Genomic DNA, 18,925 nt, shown 5'->3' on the forward strand with positions numbered 1-18,925 from the left:
TTGGCAAGAAAAAAAAACAGTAAAAGGTATCAGACAGACATAGAAATGATGGTTTTAATGGCTGAAAGGCAGTTATGTGAAACCAAACAAAGCTTTCCTGCTCTTCCACTTGAACTTTCATTGAGAAAAAAAAAAAAAATCTGAAAATATTTATACTAAAAAATTAAGCTTACCATCTTAAACATGTTCAATTCCAGTTCCAATTTCCGAGAATAAAAAAGAGAGGTTTTGTAAAATAAACCATTAAAATAGTTCATAAAATACAAATATGTTACACGGGGAAAAAAAAAAAACAAAAAAAAAACTGACTCTAGCTGAACTTTGGTCATTAAACAAGTAGGACTGTAGAGCTGATTTTTTCCCCCCAGTATTCTCTTTAAACAGAGCCTCGGAAATGGGGCCTTGGTGCAGTTTCATTCAGAAGCAGACGAGAAACGTCACCTCAAGTACAAGACGTGTCAATCTTCTTAAATCCGCTCCCTCGCTTTTCAATGAGCGTAATTACCTGGTATGCAAAATGGCCCATTCTCAAACTACCTGCATTTTTATGCACTTCCCAAGTACTTATCAGGAGCTCCGCAGGCTGTAATGCTTCCCTTACAACCACAAGTGCTTTTCCACATCCTCCGCAGTGTACTGAGAAACAGACTCGTGAAGTTTCTCTTCTTCTACTTCTTCTTCTTCATCTCCACGTCTCTCTGTTCCAACAGAAACTGATGTCTGATTTCTCAAGTCTTGCCACTTCCTCTCATTCTGAATCAGACACGGACAGAAACTCTCACAGACTTGGGTGTGCAAGTCAGTTGGAGGCACTGCTGTTGTAAGAGTTTGATGTGGATGGTGCAGGGGGCGGCAGAGGCGGTGGTATGCTGACAGATTTGCGGATGTGAGGCATGAGGAAAGGGTCACTGGCCAGCTGGTGCACGTCAATACGGTCCTCTTTTCTGTAGGCCAGACAGCGACGGATAAACGCCTAGAAACCACACAGAAATGTGATCAATAGCTGAATTACAGCCAAGGGAAAAACACCAATCACAAAAATAAGACTGAGCCCTAAGACCTGGGCCCACCCCCTTCAAATAAAGCCTAATAATAAAAACCTGCCGTCAGAAATCTTCTTAAACCATCTTAAATGGAAGGTTTGATTTCACTATACATTGTTGTGAACGATTAAATTACACCTTTTAGCTAACTAATTAATGGAGTGAGCAACACTTGCAGACTTATTATTGGTATCAAAAGTTTGCGCTAATATGGAAACGCATGAGCTACATTAGTCCAAACTTTCATTTGCAGAAATATCTGTTTTAACTAGAATTCACTTGTAAATCTAAAGAAATGAAAACATAAAAAAAAATCATCAACCAGTCAACCAAGAATGCTAAGACCGATTAGTCAACACAGATGTGGCCTGCCATCAATGTTTCCACTAATCTGTACCTTTGCTTCTGGGGAGACCACTGGCTTGGCAGGGAACTGAACCTCTGTGGCTTTGAGAATGGTGTTCTCCTGTAGAATGTCCTGCTGTGACTGATTATGTCCAAATGGCTAAATGCAGTGGAGAAGAACAGTCAGAATGGGAAACAAAAACAAAATGACAGCATTTGTACGTGTGTGTGTTTATTAGTTACCTTCCTCCCATAGAGGCTCTGGTAGAAGATGACCCCCACTGACCACACGTCCACTTTATTTGAGATTTTCGGTGGCTCTTTCCCCACTACAAAACACTCTGGGGGCAAATACCTGAATCAAACAAAGACAGATCAGGCACTGAAGAGAAGCAATTACAGAGAACAGCAGTTATGTTTAAAAATACTCAGCAAATACCTGAAACAATCAAACAAAGACAGATCTAGTACAGAAGAGAAGCAACGATAGAGAACAGCAGCTTGTTTGAAAATACCCAACCCTGCAATTCAGTCAAGAAGCCAAAACAAATCTCTAATTTGTAAGATACTCAAGTATTCAATATACAATCGTGACAAATATATTGAGGCACAAAGGATATTTTAATGAAGACAAACCGAATAAGTAAATGTTATAACGTGTAAATGTTTGATGATTTTTACCAGTAGGTTCCTGCTCCCTGTGATGTGAGCTCCATGCCATCCACAGAATTATAACTATCGTCATCCATGATCTTTGACAGGCCAAAATCAGTGATTTTAATTTCTCCACACGCTGTGCCATTTACCAGCAATATGTTACCTGAAAGACAGAATATGACAGAATAAGATGGTTATAGAAGCTGCACAGTATTATTTTAATAGTCACTGTGATATTAGATATTGCAACGCTGAACCAATAGGCTGAAAAACATTAAGATCAGTTTGTATTTAATCTAATGGTAGCAATATGGAAAAAAAATGAGTGTTTTGATGACTCAAGATTATTTAATCCAACAATAAATTATTTTTGTCAAAATAAAGGCCAAGCTTTAACTGCATCCCGTCACTGATTCACTGTAACACTGCTGAAATTACAGTGTCTGACAATATCACAATACAAGCATTTTGTCTATACCGTACAGCCCTAATGTCCTCTTTCAAACAAAATAAATAAATAAATAAAAACTCAAAAAGACATTTAAGCATGTTCACATGAACATGTCCTAAAGGTTTCATGCTGTTCTCCTTGGCCAGTCTCACCTGGTTTGAGGTCATAATGGATGATTGGAGGGCGAATTTCGTTCAGGTATTTCAGAGCGTTCACAATCTGCATGACGATGGAGCGAGCCTCCTTCTCAGACATCAGCTTGTGCTGCTTCAAGTAGAAATCCAGATCGTTCCCCTCACAGAACTCCAGAACTGTGCAGAACCTACACCAGTGATACGAAGAAGTTTAGTAGAAGTGCACTTTTAAGAAACATTCTGGGGGAAAAAAAAATCTGGAGAACGTTCCTTTGAAAGACGACTTCAGAGAAATCTGAACCACACAAAAGACAAACCTTTTGAGCATGTATAAGTGCATTACACATTGGCAAAATGAAAAATTAAGCAGTATCAGGAAGAGTAGAGTTCAATTTCTCATTCGGCAAGAATGCCACTCCTCTAGGAACAACTCAACCCTGCATCTGTCTACTGTTTTTAAGTTGCTCCAGATAAGGATGTCTGCTGAAACATGTACTACAGCAAAATGTAAGTAGAATTTTTGTTTTCACAAAAGGTTGTTGGTTAGAAAAATAGTTAGAAGAACACAGTTTTGGTTCCAGTCATCATGTGGATTTGTTCAATTTCATCAGCAGCTCACCTGATATACTTTTAATGAAGTATGTATTAGATAAACTAGCTATTGGATGATAAGTTTGAACACTAGGCTTTCTTGGAGAGAGCTCTGGAAATGGGTATCTTTGTACACATCAAATTATACACAATGTGTTGTTGTTCGTATAATCTAATGGTAGTGACTGTTGGAACAAATAAATACTTACTTTTATTTGACCAGATATCTAGCGCTTAGCACAGTACTGTACATGCCAACAATTTGTTTACATCCAAGTTTGAATATTTCATTAATATAAATGCTGTTTAGTCCTAATTATGGAGAATTCTTATTGGTCCATTTCTATCATAATGTTTTTTTCACACATCAAGGGCAACAGCTGAGCTTAAATTCTGCAGAAAATTTAAAATCATTTTAACATTTTCATTTTCAAAAACACAGATACTTTTTTTTCCAGTGATGATCAAGATTCAAAGGTTGTACTTTACACTCAGATTATGGTGGTCAAACAGCTAAAACTTTGAAATTAGAAGAGAATGCAAAATAGAAGCATTTTCACCTGTGGATCCCACACACACACACACACACACACACACACACACTATATATATATAAAACCAAAAGGCTGAAAAGAATTAAGATCAGTTAAGAACAGAACCATTTTCCCCAATTGTCACCCAGCAAATAGAAGAATAAACTTACGAGTCTGTGTCTAATGAGAAGTAGTCATAGAGTTTGACTATTCTGGGATGATCCAACTCCTTGTGGATTCTGTATTCTCTGCATGCATGCCTGGAGAACAACAGTTAATCATGACAAGCTAGAACATCCACACTCTTCATTCTACTTGAGAATAACATGCCAATTCTGTCAGGTAAGAAATATGCCAGTCTTGTACATTCTACAGCTGAGGGTAGCTGTATGTGACACTGGGACAGTTTGACCGACCAGCAAAATCACCAGAACTCAATCTTATTTCTAATTTTGGAACAGCAGGTGAAACAGGCACATACAAACTCCAGCTGAAATGTGCATCCAATCCACAGAAGTGTCTCAAGAGACTAGCGTAATCCTTATCTGACCAGACTTGTGCTGTTACTAAGGCAGTGGGATGTGTAACCAGGTACTAAAGAATAAAGGATGCCTGATGCATGCAACTTAATTTTGCCTGAGAGTTTATGTATTGATACAATAGTAAATATGCTAAACAGCAGCAGAAAATCACTTACTTGTGATAGTTTTCCTTTTTCTCCTCCCTCCAGTTCTTGTTCAGCTGGTGGATTTTAACAGCCACATATCTTTGCTCCGTTAGGTCAAATGCCTGGTGTTTAAACACACGAAAAATACAATTATTTTTGACGAAACTTTGACAAACTAATAACCTACGAAGTAGCTCATTAAAGTGTCAACCCAACTTTCAGATAGCACCCTGCCAAAATAGCAAACTGTCAAATTTAAAAATCACACACACCACTCATTTTCTTCAGAAGTACATTAAAACTAAAGTTTTAATTTTAAAACATTTAAGACATTGTCCATATTGTCCTACCATGTGACATGTCCTTTACTAACAGTGACAACAGAATTAGTGTCTGACAAAAAGACACACGTACATCTCATCACAATAAAATAATGAATTTCAAGATGTAAATCTCACTTTGTAGACTTCACTAAAGCCTCCTCTGCCGAGCAGGTGTAGCAGCAGATAGCGATCGTTTAGCGTGGGGTGGTCCTTAAATCTGCAGGTGTAGAATAGAGGAATGAATTTTATTTGCTGTATTACTTTCAGCAGAATCTGAATAAATATAATGGAGTAGTGCATGTGTGTGTTTTTGTCATACTGAGAGTTGTCCTCGTTGTGTATTCTCTTCAGCTCGCGGATGTGGAGATTTCTCACTCGTTCCAAGCGTTCCAACTCCGCTTGAATCTCTGCTTCTTCCTGGAAAATGAGTCAGTGTCAAAGACGTAAATCTCTCAAATGATTCAATGAATCATAAAATCTCACCTTTCACCACGTTCGGATTATTCCGGTGATTCAGAATTATTTTTAAATCTACATTTAATGTACAATTGTGACTGGAGAAACAGCAGCAGAACATGGACCATAAAACAAGAAATTCAGTCACGCAAGTGAGCTGCCAAATGGGAGTTGCTAAAGAGAGAGAATACCTTTTTTAAGTAACCAAGTCTCAACTTGAAAATCTCCTCTTGCTCGTGATACTCTGCAAGAGACAGCCTGTGAAAGAGACATTCCTTTGTTAAACATCACAGACTGCCAAGAAATTGCAAAATAGAGAATGACGGAGATGTAGTGTGCATACGCCTCGTTCTCCACTCCGTTGCTTTTGCTCTTCCGTTTGTTTGGCTCCAGGCTAAGGGGCGGAGTTTGAGCCATGGAGGGCGGTTTCCTCTTCCCTAACAGCTTCCTCTGACGCTCAATTTCCTCACGCTCTGCATTGATCCGCTCCTGCTGCCTGTCAACATACAGACAGAACATAAGGACACAGAACCTCACCCACAGTAGGTAATTTAACCAAGTGTTGGACCCGTGCTGAAGAAGGGATGCAGCATTCCATCACAAATACAGCGTTCCCATAGTTTAAATTCAGCTTCTTAAATATTCAGTTTTAAAATCTTCTTTGACCATAAACTTTGGGCAACGTCAAGCGTATCCCTAAGAAAACGAACACAGTTTCGTACCATGACATGTAAAAAACACAAACAATCCTATGTAATTATTCTAATAAGAAATATAAGGGATGTGCACAAGCCCTCAAGTACTCAGTTAACTGTCTTAAGTGCCAGTATTTAAATACTGAAATCACTATTCGGGTATTTGTTATGTTTTATTACTGAGAAACTACACAGACCAACAATTTAATAAAACTGCAATATTATAGCTTAACAAAACTGTAAAATGTGAACACTTTGCTCATATTTGAAAGTAAGTATTGGAAAATTTGCCATTCCGAAACGCAAGTGCCTGAACATGGGTACGTTGTCATGGATACATTGTTAAGGACATGACTGAGAAGGCAAAGAAAGGCCAGCTTGTAAGTCTAAACAGTCTAGGCTGATGTCCAGAAATGGTTAATATGTATCTCTGACAAATTAGCATGTTGGCATATCATCTACTGAACACCTGTAGAAAACAAGTCCCCATCAGCATCCAGTGCTAGTCTTAGCTCATTAGCTCATCTGAGACAGTTACTCACCCAACAAGAACACATATCCCCCTTGACTATTTTTGAATAGTAAAACCTGTCTTGAAATTCCTCTGTGAAATGCAAATTGTGTGTGCAACACCAGTGCTGTCCACTAAAAAAGGTAAGCCACAGCTTGATTTCAGTCGCAATTTTTTGGTGTTTTATCCTTTTCCGAGGTTAACCAGATATCTGTTCACGAACTCTAATATCAAAATTAGGCGGAATGCACATCCTTAACAGAGATTTAAAAAAGTTTAACTTTCCACAAGCTTTTAACCATTTCACTACAATCATCTAAAATTGAGATCTGCAGAAATCACAGAAGCCATGTAAAGGAAAGAGAGAGAAGCAGCAAAAAAAGAAAGGAAGCTCACTTGATGAGGTTCTGAAAGGCATATCCGTCTGTCCACTGCTCAGTGAATGAGGCTCCGTGCCTGACGGTCGTGAAGTGTCCCAATCTGAGCCGGTCCTGCATGCTCTTATCCCGGCAAGCCATTTTCTCCTGCTTAGACTGCACACAAGCACACATGCACACACACACTTGCAATTCTGCAAATTCTCTTTAAAATGCTTTCATTATATTTTAATTTGGCTGGTCGTCAGTAACTCAGATGCTTTCTGAAGATTTGACACCTAAGTGTCTGTGCAAAACACACATCCTTTCACACACCTTTTCTATTAGAAGCTTCTTGCTCATGGTGACGCACTTGTTGAGCCGCTCCTTAAACCGTTCCAGCATTTTCTGCTGCTCGTCGATCTGCCGCCGCAAATCACAGTTCGCCTGAAGACAAAAGAGAGCATTGTTTAGGAGAGCTGATTTTTTTAAAAGGGAAATATGAAGTATCATGAAATGAGTGCGTATGTGCTGCCATAGAATGAGGTGTAAATTGGATTTGCAGGTTTGAAGACGTAACTGCAATCACCTAGAATATGAATGGCACAAAAACACCCAGGAGTGCTAAACTGATATCCAAACGAAATACAAAAGAGTAGGAGTGAAAAAATGGGAATCTAACAATAGTGATGTAACTGCATCAATTTTGGAGGGTCAAAGTTCATTTAACTGATTATAATTTTCAGTAAAGAACACATTTCTTGGCAAAAAAAAATGCTTTCATTATTGTTTACATTCCACCACCAAGCAAAAAGTTCCTCCAGTCACATGCATAATTTGGATTCTTATCAAAATAAGTGAATGTGCTAAAATTTTAGATTTGATTATGCACTGAATCATATTCTAAAGAATCACAATCAAATCCAACTGTTGTGCGGTTAAAGATTTACACTCCTACAAATACGTCACATGAAGATAAGGTAACATTTCAGAGGACTGGCTGCTCATTACTACTTTATTACGGAATATTTAAAGTGAATGAATCATCTTCCAGAGCATTTGTATTTGTATATTATACAAATATATATAAATTATATGTAATTTTCTGCACAACATTGTTTTCATTATTATGCCTTTTTTAGGTCATTTCAAACAAATGAATCTAAAGTAATAGTTAGCATCTACAAGCTACTGGCTTTTTATGGCTTAATGAGGACATAAAAAGAGCACTACAATGTCCCCTGGTACTAAAGTGTTACCCATAACAACTATTCACTGTACTCAAAAGCCCCACACAACTACACTGATAATTCACCACTGAAAATTTTGCCCCAAAATTGAGAAAAAAAAAAAGAAGAGAAAAGTACTTCTGTTTTTCGACTGAAACAGAAAAGCAGTTTGACCAGCAGTAGCAGAGAGATGTCGTCAGTGTGAAACTATTTCAAGGTTTTCTTTACAGGACATTACAGGAGCATTCTGTAATTTTAAAATCTCTGTTCATGTTGAGTATCAAGATGTGGTACAGTAAAACCAAGAACTTCTCCTCTAAATGTTTGATAATAGCAAGAAAAATGGCAAAAACATTATATTACGATACTTCAACACCTTTTCACAATACACAATACGACTCTGGAACAGACAACACAGAATCTGTGTTGCTCCATATAAAAACAATATAATAACATAATAATAACAGTAATAACAACAATAACTACGATGATTTTTACTCAATGTCTTACAAATTCTACTGCACAAAATCCTACTAAACAGGCCTAATTAGGCTTACGTTCTTAAGAAACATGTAGTCAGTGTTCTTTAGGTTCAGACAGTATCCAAAAAAGCATATTGTGACACTTTATCTCAATAATAATAAAATACCATCATATTGCTCAGCCCCATTTAATACCACTTGAAAACATGACATCCAGCTTGATATGCCGATTAGAGTAGAACAGAAGCACAAAAAAGTCTCTGCTAGCATGGTAATGCCATCTGTAGTTATAGATTTTGAAAAATTAAAAATAAATAAATAAATTCACAAAATTCACTGTTGACAAGAAAACAGGAAATTGTGGCACCTACTGTACATCCTGTAATGATTTTATTAAGCTTTTTGGCCCAGTGTACCCTGAGATTTTCATTTCAAGGCATTACTGTCTATTAGTTTTCACTAAGCACTGTTAATGGACTTCTACAAAAAAAATGCATGTGTACAGGGACTCAATGTCAGATAATGGATGACCATCTGACCCACCGGTCCTCTAGTTTTAACTGGGCATGTTTTACTGAAATCGTAATCATCCAATGACTACACAGGACGTAGGTGGAGAAATGATAATAACAGACCAAAATAAATAAATAAAATATTTACTGAATCTGTATTGCCGCTCTGAAAGCCACTCTTCACCACTCTTTCAAAGACATTAAAGAAACGATACTTCCACAAAGACAGTAGACTGGGTCACAGACTGGGTCACAGACAACAAAGAATCTATGTGGCACAAGTGTTGAGTTATAAGATTTATAACAAGAGTTATAAGATCCACCCTTGATCAGGGTCTGAGACTGGCCCAAAACTGTACCACAGCTTACCCGCAACAGGTCGTCTATTCTGCCTTCTTTCTTCTCCAGGTCTGAGTTCTTGTTGGTTTCTAGTGCGAGGAGCTTGTCCATTGTCAAATCAGTCTGCATCCACAGCGAGATGGAAATAATGACAAAGATCAACAAACAAAATTATCAGTACATTTATCAGCAGCTGAAGGTTGCTGAGCATTCAGACTATTTAGAGCCCACCTGTGTAGCTTTGTGAGAGCAGTTTGCAGACAGAGGTTTCACCGAGCTTACAGCGAGATCCATAGTTACAGAGCTAACGGAAGGAGGGCTGCTTTGCTGAACCTAATAGAGGAGAGTACAAGAAAAGGAGAAATGATGTTTGAATGTCCATGATGATAACAATCATAATAAAAATAATCATAATTCAAACATTAACAATATTTCACTATGTGTGTCATTTAAAAAGGTTAAACGTTACAAAGTGATAGACAGGACGTATTAAACCATTAAAATCATTAAAAAAAGAAAACAATTATAGAATTAAAATACATTTTACTGACAATAAGATAGAAGTCCAGGAAGGAACTGATCCTTTTTGATGCAAAATTACGCAAGTGTGTGATATTTTTGAGCATCTTGGGCTTTGAGTTTTTCTTGTTAATGCTGCTTATGGTAATAAATGTGAAACAAGTTACATCCAAAGCTGTTAACGCCCACAAGCGAGGAACCAATCATTTATTTTTTGATCTGCACTTTCCATCATTGAAAATCTGAAACAGAGTAAGTGTAGCCTGCATGCCTTAACAGTGACATAAGTGGTGTGTCACACCCAGTTTACATTCAGCCTTTGGCAAGACAGTAAAGCTCGGGCAAGTGTGTGAGAGCAAACAAACAGCTTGGCAGAGACTTCAGAAAAGAAAACAACAAAAAAAAAAAAATAATAATAAATTCAGAGCATTACAGCAGTGCAGCCTTTCTGAAAGAGTTAAACAAGCCATGTAGTTACCCTCTGCAAAATATCCAGCAATAGTGTAGTGTTTAAAAATCTCCCGTTCCTATTTTAATAAACTGTAAAAAAAAAGGTAAAATAAAACCAGCTTCTTTGTGCTTAACCAAAAATACCATCACTAGCACTACTATTTGAACAGTGTCAGTTGAATCCAGCAACAAAATATTAAAAGAAACTGATCTGGTCAGAATAAGCCAATTTTTATAATATTTTATTACTGCAGAAAAAAGAAAGTTTCCATATTTTCTGTTTCATTGTTTGCAACATTACTTCCAGAAAACGTCAGCAGCTCTTATGTCAATTTCATGCCTTTGCTGGGGGTTATGTGGCACTTTGTACTATTTTTGCTCCAAACTCATTAGCAACAACCCCACAGTGTATTAATAATCAGTGGTTATAATGAGCACATATATTTATTTAATTATTCTGAGCGAAAAATAAATACACACATCAATGTAGTCTAAATACTAACAATGTTTATTATGTTTATTTAGGGCATAAAGATAATATTAAGAATAGTTACAGACCCACTGATTTGGATTTTTATAAATTGTCAGGACTAAAAGTTAGCTACCACCCATTTGAATGAGTGTGTATGCATGTGTGCTCACCGGCGCTGCAGGGTTGGAGAGCGAGTGCTGCGGAGAAGAGCGGACCAGCGGTGGGATTCCCCACGCCGGACTAGTCCCTGGACCACTGCCCCCCGCAAACTGACACAAAGCGACAGAGTGAGGCAGAAAGAAGAGAAAAGAAAAAAAACAACACAGACAGAAAACACAACCAACAGATTAAGGTTGTGTTCAGATTTGGCAGGTTTGGACTGAATAAAACAAACACTGGTGTGATCACTCTGTTAGTGCTTTTCAGGAGAGCAAGTAAGAACGCTGCTATGCAAACTCTGGTGTGCCCCAAATAAGTGGACCAAGACCCACTGAGCAGGTCGGTCTCTGTTCTCTTCAGTTTCGGTTTCATCTGAATGTACGAACGTAATGCACAGCCAAAGATGTCTAAACGGAACAAAGACAGAGTAAACCGCCGTCTCCTCTCTGCGGAACGTCTATGGTATGTGGGAAGAACAAGTTCCTGGTGCTGTTTTGACATGTGCATGTTTTCTTCATAAGCTCTGAATCAGTAATCACAAAATGGATAGTTTCACTTTTAAAATGAGGCTGAGGCATGTTTGAAGTCATTAAAAATACCTCACATACACATTTACTGCACACATAATTCATTATGTATTAAGGCGTCGAGGGTTTCTCCATTTTGTAAAAGCAGTAAGCGACTCAAGGCTGTTACAGGGAATTCACCCTGCTTTGCTTTGTGTAAAACGATGGTAAGGGAGGGCGTTTCGTGGCTTATTGTTCTACTATCACAAGACAGATATAGAAATAAAACCAACAAGCCCAAATAGAACAAAGAACAGCATGATTCAGAGAGTTTGGTGGACATTCACAATTATTGTAATTTTTAGTCATCTGACTTTTGTTTACATCTTTTGGCTCAATGTTAAATACATCAGTGTGAATTCTAAGCAACCAGAACCAAAACACAACAACGCATCAGTTTCTGCTTTGGTCTGGATCAAGCGAACCAAACTACAAGTATAAACGCACCTTAAAAGAAAAATGAGGACGACATGAAGCAGAGGCAGACATTCACCTACAAACACATAACACTCCAACCAACTACTCACCTCAAAGTAATCGCTGATTTTAGGCCCTCGTGTTCCTCCTTTCACTGTGAAATACAGAAAGAAAAACTCTCAATTGCATCACATTTCATTTGTTTAGTGTAGTGAACATATTAAACGTTTGCAAAACCACTAATCAGCAAAAAAAGCACTGTTCTACTCATTTTAAGTTAAAAAAAAATGAATTTACAGTTATTCCTATGTGTACTAACCACAATAATATATTACTTATTGCTTACTGCCATCGACCAATCGCGTTCCCGATGTCATTCAATACATTTTGGAATGCCAAAATCACACAAAAAAATGTTTTACCCTGGTCATAAGTCTCTCCTTTTCTTTTCCGTGCTCGCTGCTCACTGCTCTTCTTCTCAGGTGTCTTTGGGTGCCAAAAACACACAAAACAAAAAGGAATGCACATTATTATAATGGCAAAATTTCATCTTCATCCAATGAGACTAATAAACTGAATCAGAGGCTAAAAGATAACAGATGAAATTCCACAACCACATCACTCTATTTCAGCTAGTAAAAATGCTGAGATTTCTGCCAAAATGAACTGCTCACATGCACATATGCCATATAGTAAGTTTTAGCAACTGTTCTTTACACATAAAAGAGGAAACCCCAACAAGTGAGAGATATTCAAACTTGACAAAGCAAGATATCGCACAGTTCATTAAGTGAAATTCAGGCATGATTTAAAACCCACTGGGCTATGCAATATGAGCCGGTTTCCCAGACCTAGATCAAGCCTAAATTTCTAATGGTAATTATTCATCGACACAGACATTCACTCTAAGATTACGCCTAATCCAAATCCGGAAGCTCTGCACTAAGAGTTCACAGAGTTCAGTGTTTATTAACATTTCACAGACCTTCAAGTCCTTACTGCTTAATCAATAAGAGTGGTTAATCAATCAGTGATTCGTCTGTCATGTGTGTTCTCACCTCAAGCTCTTTATCACTTAAAGACCCACCACTGCATAAGCTTTGATTGGAGGACTCGTTGTTACCAGTTCCCTGCAAGAAGAGGACAAGATAAGCTCTCAAGAGACAGCACAACACCTCTTTTACTTCTCTAATACCAAAACCTTGAGTATCGGATTTGTTCTTTGGATTAGTGCCATCTCTCATGTACAGCATGGCCCTACATCTTCAGCATCCAGTCAAATTTAATTGTAAAAGTATCATGCGCCAATTTAGTAGACAGTTTTATTAATAAATGTGTCGTTTTAGGGCATAATTGCATTTTAAAAAAAACAAAACGTTTTGTTAATTTTTCATTTTATTCTTTCCAGTCGTTGTAATTTTAACACTATAGTCAGTGCGACTTCAAACTCAACCAATGACTCACAAGCCTCCGAACATTTTATTGGCTCTCCACTGAGACGTCTTCATGAATTAGGGTGTCCTTCAAGTAAATATGGGAATGAGCTACAGGTATCCTGGTGCTTGATTTCACACACTGAAGCCAGCGATTTGTCATTTGCTTTCAAATCTCTGCTTGTTTCCATGTTGTACTAAATTTTCATGAATCAGACACAGTGGTTTGTAGGCCATTAAAGGCAGTTAAATCTGAATTATTTCCACACACCTTTGATGAATGAGGGCCACTGTGTTAATGTCATTGTTATGAACACAGCAAAATACATGCCTCAGCTCATCAACCCAGATACTGAGGAAGGGAGAGTAATAAATGTGCCCTAAACCTGTAATTTCAGTACAAAATAACTCCACCAGGTTCTAATAAGCCTGATTTGGCCAGGCACATCTTTCCCTGAAAGTTTTTGTAAAAATCTTAGGGCTTGTTTTGACACCTGCTGAACTAGAGCACAATCAAAAACACTATCAGAACAAAACTTTGCTATCTTTTTAAAACAGCATCATTGGCTAAAGTTGTCAATGTGCAAAATTGATTCCATGCAACTGTTTAGCTTGAACGCAGAGCCGATGCATCTTTTCACAAACATTGCAAACTATTCTTTCCACATCACGATTACGGCTGTATCGACTTTTCAGCCACACTGGCTTACACGGCACTAATGACCGACTTCTTGTTGGTCAAACACTAGTTGGAAAGCACACCACTGCCCCTACTTTGAACTCCAATTTCACAAGAAGTGAAGAACAGGTTAAAAAAATGTCAAACTCCATTTGTTTCAACCCACATTTACAACGAATTCCCTCATGGCCTTCCCACACGTGTATTCTCGTCACAAGATCAAATGCGGCCTTGCAATACTTGTTCTGATGTTTCATAAGGGATGATTAATCAAACAAACCTTGGCCACACCGACTCCGGTAAACCGGGCTTCCAGCAATTCCTGACGTCGTGGGTCCAAACTATACAGTTCTTCCATCATCTCTACAAACAGAAGACAAAACAAAAATTACTCATTATAGAAAATTCAAAATGATTTCTGAGAAAGCACTGCATATAAAACATGAACGTTTATATTAGATCCAGCACCTCTCAACGAAGGAGACTGAGCTCAGGTGAAAGCCATAAGTTTACAGCAGATATAGGCCATTCCTGACCATCCGCTGGCGTACAGGCCATTCTCAGCCACAATGCAACACATATAATAAAATAATAAAACAGCCCAAAGCACTTTACAACCCTAGAATATTATGAAAACAACAGAAGCAATCACAGAGGAAATAAAGGCACCAGTAACGGAACATCAATGAGCCAAACTAAACAAAACTAAATAGCAGCTAGGAATGGGCAATATGGAAAACACATAATATCATGATACCTCAAGACATGATACACGGCATATATCATGACTGCTTGTTTTTCTGAGGTGTGATAAGCTAAAACTAACAAAGCAAGCATAGTGCCACATTTAAAACCTACTGTCTTTCTATTAAAACATGTAATTGTTTAGTTGTCCCCAACAACATGGTCAGAAAAGCATATTACCATGTAACTTACGACAACAAGGCTAATATCTCATTATATTGGCTAACACCTATCAGCTTACAGGCCATTCTTAGCCATGTATAAGCATGACTACAAGCACATTACTGCAAACCAAGTCCACATGAAATTATTTTGGGATCTAGAGCTACTGTGCTCGGTGGCATCAATAAAATAGATGGTGTAATCATCTACTGGTCGCATCAGCTCAGCTGTTAACCAGAAGACATCACATAAGAGCAACATTTTACAACAAGAAGTTTAGGTAAAGCAAACTGAGAACTTCAGAAAGCGTCAGAAACAGTGACAAACCTGCTGGAGCTATACAACTAGATGCGAGTGCTTTCTGCTCAGTTAAAATAAATTAGACAGAATACCTCGCAGCAAAAAGCCCATACAGCTTCACTTCAGCTGACACCTCACACTCTTATCTAGTCATACTGACAAAGTAATAACCTTTAACTTTAAACATACGTTTACACTTTAAGTAAGACTTGGCTCTGCTGATGTGCATTGCCTTATTGGTAAAGCGTTAGGTAACTTTCTTAAAAAAAAGTTGCTTGTGACCTTAAAGATGAATCCCACCGATTTTTCCAAAATTCTGCATAATAAAATGGTTGAGATGTGAACAAAGTCCTTCAGAGTGGTTTGGTTATGAAATGCTCTGTTCTAGAGAAATGAAATGAGTCAGAATTGCTCACAGTGGTGGTGAATCAGACGTCTAATGCCTCTGAAAGCTTCCTCAGGAAAAACCTATTAATGAAATGGTTAGATATATGCTGCCTGATGCCTGAGACACTGTTTTAGGATAGTTCTGTGGTCAAGCTTTGGCTTAAAATGTATTTTGATCCATTCATGGGATGTATGCAGGGTGTTGTAAGGCAAAGTAGCCCCCAAAGAAACCTTACTACTGTCCGATACATGACTTTTTTCGCATCATCGACATCACATATTAAACTCAGAAGACATGCATGAGTTCACTAGTGGTTTTGGACAGTAAATAATAAAACGGCTATATCTGAATTGTAGAGTTTGTGACTCCTGGTTCACCACCAGGGCAAAGATATCTGAGCCTGTAAGTTTCTCTACAATGAACCTCAAACCACTCTGAATGACTATGTTCACATCTCAAGGACTGAATTATTCAGAAAGTTTACAAAATTGGTGGAATTCCTCTTTAAGTTGGCTGCTAGAATTGCAGTAGCAATATGAGCAGTCAAGCTTTCAGCTAAAGGCTGTTCAGCTGTTGACAAAGTCTCAACAAGTATAAAATGTTTGAGTAAACTTGACTTGGATGACCAGCTATGACCATGTCACGGGCCAGTTAAATTCATTAAATAGTCTGATTTATTTAAAAGCTTTAACATTTAGTTAGCTAACTGTCTAAACTGTCAAAAACAGTAAACTGTTAACTTAGTTAGACAGGCAGGGCAATGCTAGCGAGGAAACAAACCTGCTAGCCAGCATGCTAAGCAGTGAAGTTACATCAATTTCGTAAGAAAAAAAAATTAAGTACATTTTGAAACGCGTTTTATGCCTTCATTGTCACACGTTACGCTACCAAACAGGCAAAGTTTAAACAAGTTAACTTTAAGACGTCGCTGTAAGAATTCAGACATGAAAACACAAAGCTAAGCTAGTTAGCGTTAGCTGCAAACTATTTTGTTTACCACCTGCAGCCTTCGAGTTTCGCCGTAAACGTCTGGAGAATTTTGAGATATTTAAACAGCCAGGCTGAGTTTTGTTTCTTAATAAATCCACGTTCGTCGGCAGGGTGTTAAAAATGCGACTGTATTACGCGAAAATGTGTTTGTGTGAGGAAAAAACTTTGCTAGCCTGTTAGCGGAGCAGCCATGTTTCTCGCTTTCCAGTCAGTTGAAGCGCAGTCGTCGCGGGCCGCTGTGCTGCTTTTCACATCTGGAAAAGACGCTCAGCCGCCTTTCTCTGACCCTTTTAATCCACGAGGTTATTAGCTTACACAGAAAAACGATGTCATAACACTGTCCCGGCCATCAGTCCGTTTCGCTTGGATGAAATAATATCCCGACGACGTCCCCTCACAGCTTAGTGGAGGCAGCAGCGCGGAGGGAGCCAGAGTTGATCAGACACAGTCCGGCCACCCAGGAGAGAAAAACAGTCTGGATCCAGACACACAGGCAGGCAGGCAGCGCTGAGTCTGGCTTTACAGGCTTTGCAGGACTGATGCACCTTTCTGATGCAGTGTCAGCTCATACGGGTGACTCAGTAATACTGTTTCACAGCTGTGGAGGAATTACTATGCATGGAAGTCCATTCCCAGCGCCGGTCAGGCAGAGAAGGGAAAATTAACTATCTATTTTTTTCCTTCTCTGACTGGAGCAACAGGCAAAATTTTGACTTAGTGTCCTGAAATAGTGACTTATTTTTTATTATTATTAACTTATTGTGTGGAAATAATGGAAATGCTTCATAATGTTGACTAAAAATTATTTCCTCAATTCTTTAATTAACGTCAAAATTTAATTTCGACGCATTTTCTCGATTATTAAAACAATTACGTGGAAATAATGACTTATTTTGTCAAAATAAATATTTTCTCAAGATTTTTACGTATTGTGTGGAAATAATGACTTATTTTCTGAAAATATTGACTAATTATTTTGAAATAGATGACTTGTAATACTAAAACGAATATGATGGAATTTTGTCTAAATGAATCTCAAGACAATCAATCATTATTTGGAGATAATACGCCAAAATTTGAAGAAATTAAGTCAATATTTAAAAAAAAATAGTGATTATTTCGATTTTATTTTGATTATTAAGTCAATAATATTCTAGTTTGACATACTTCCAGAAACATAAGTTGAATAAAAAAAAAACCTTCTCAGATCTTCATTAGAGGGTCGACAGCTTAGTTTCTGTGTCCCTTAAATATCTTGTGCACACAGAACAATCAACACACACACACACACACACACACACACACACACACATTAACTCCTCCACCGCGCCTCGCAGGTTATTCTACAAAAAAATCATGGACTTTTATTTTGTCACATCCTGACACTCACTCTCGCTCTGATTGCCATTGATTGTGTTTGTATGTGTACTTAACTGTGTGCAGGACTGTTTATCTTTAAACTAAAGTAAAAATAAACTGTCTGATTCTGTGTGTGAAGTGATGATAATGGAAGGGAAAATCATAGCTGGATAAAATGCTGTTGTTGCTAATGATTATTAGTTAGAAGGGAAACCAGAGTGATATATATTTTTTTATATTTCTTAAAATTCATGTTTTATATTAAACTGATACGTGCAGCATTAACGAGGAAACAAACATAAACCTGGACAAAGGACTGAAACTGGTTTAGTGACATTTGAGACAGAACTTTAATGATTTTTTTAAAATAAAAATTAAAATAAAAAATAAAAGGTGTGCTTGTGGTTGTTGTTCCAGCTGAAATGTGTTTCCATGTTGTCTGTGTTTCAGTGGTTTCTGCGGTGGGTTAATCAGTGTGGTTAAGTGTTTCTTCTGTGAATGTTGTGGCCTTTTCTGCTTCACTCAGTGAAGCAGTTCTTCCTCAAGCACCAAAAAGACATTCTCAGGTTCTTCTTCTGCGCCGACGCTTCTCCCTTTCAGTAAGAAATGCTGTGTCTATTAGCTTTAAATAACTCATTTAACCCTGAGACTCACTGCTGATCCTATGTTCCGGTCCGGAACGCTGAGGCTCAGATGGACCTCTTTCCGTGGATCAGCTCTTCTGTTTCCAGGGAGACCGAATGCTGTAAACGACTGTAAACGAGTTTTTATTCAGACTCCATCCTCGTTCTGAAAAGGTAAAGAGGCTGATCTTCAGTCGTTTGTCTTTCTCTACAGTCGAGCTGTGTTTCTCCTGCGCTCTCAAACCGCTTCTTCACTCCGGAGATTCAGAGCCGCTCTCCCCCGCGCAGCCTGTGTCCTTCTGGGATGAGCTGGCGCCCCCTGCTGTGTGTGGCCGGGGCT

General features: G+C 38.1%; 1 protein-coding gene across 1 annotated transcript; it reads right to left on the bottom strand.

Annotated features, from left to right (window-relative positions):
• Window positions 1-36: 36 nt before the first annotated feature.
• Window positions 37-17,245, bottom strand: LOC118809640 (serine/threonine-protein kinase tousled-like 2). The gene is made up of 21 exons (XM_036573118.1): window positions 16,777-17,245; window positions 14,300-14,382; window positions 12,966-13,037; window positions 12,330-12,393; window positions 12,018-12,061; window positions 10,936-11,034; window positions 9,556-9,657; window positions 9,355-9,447; window positions 7,099-7,209; window positions 6,803-6,939; window positions 5,544-5,696; window positions 5,392-5,458; window positions 5,064-5,161; window positions 4,880-4,961; window positions 4,452-4,543; window positions 3,925-4,014; window positions 2,649-2,818; window positions 2,070-2,208; window positions 1,632-1,743; window positions 1,441-1,548; window positions 37-973 (listed from the first exon to the last, which is right to left on the bottom strand). Exons 1-21 carry the CDS (start codon window positions 16,793-16,795, stop codon window positions 800-802), a joined length of 2,109 nt encoding a protein of 702 aa, XP_036429011.1. The 5' UTR covers window positions 16,796-17,245; the 3' UTR covers window positions 37-799.
• Between the last annotated feature and the right edge of the window lie 1,680 nt (window positions 17,246-18,925).

Source organism: Colossoma macropomum, unplaced genomic scaffold (genome assembly GCF_904425465.1).
Source record: "Colossoma macropomum unplaced genomic scaffold, Colossoma_macropomum, whole genome shotgun sequence".
NCBI classification, from domain to species: domain Eukaryota; kingdom Metazoa; phylum Chordata; class Actinopteri; order Characiformes; family Serrasalmidae; genus Colossoma; species Colossoma macropomum.

Bases quoted from the DNA above. Each gene is read 5' to 3' on its own strand.
- LOC118809640 (XM_036573118.1), bottom strand. The intron at 13,038-14,299 runs GTTTGTTTGATT...CTCTTCTTGCAG, and splicing joins CCGGAGTCGGTGTGGCCAAG to GGAACTGGTAACAACGAGTC. The intron at 5,459-5,543 runs GTATGCACACTA...TCTCTTTCACAG, and splicing joins AACGGAGTGGAGAACGAGGC to GCTGTCTCTTGCAGAGTATC.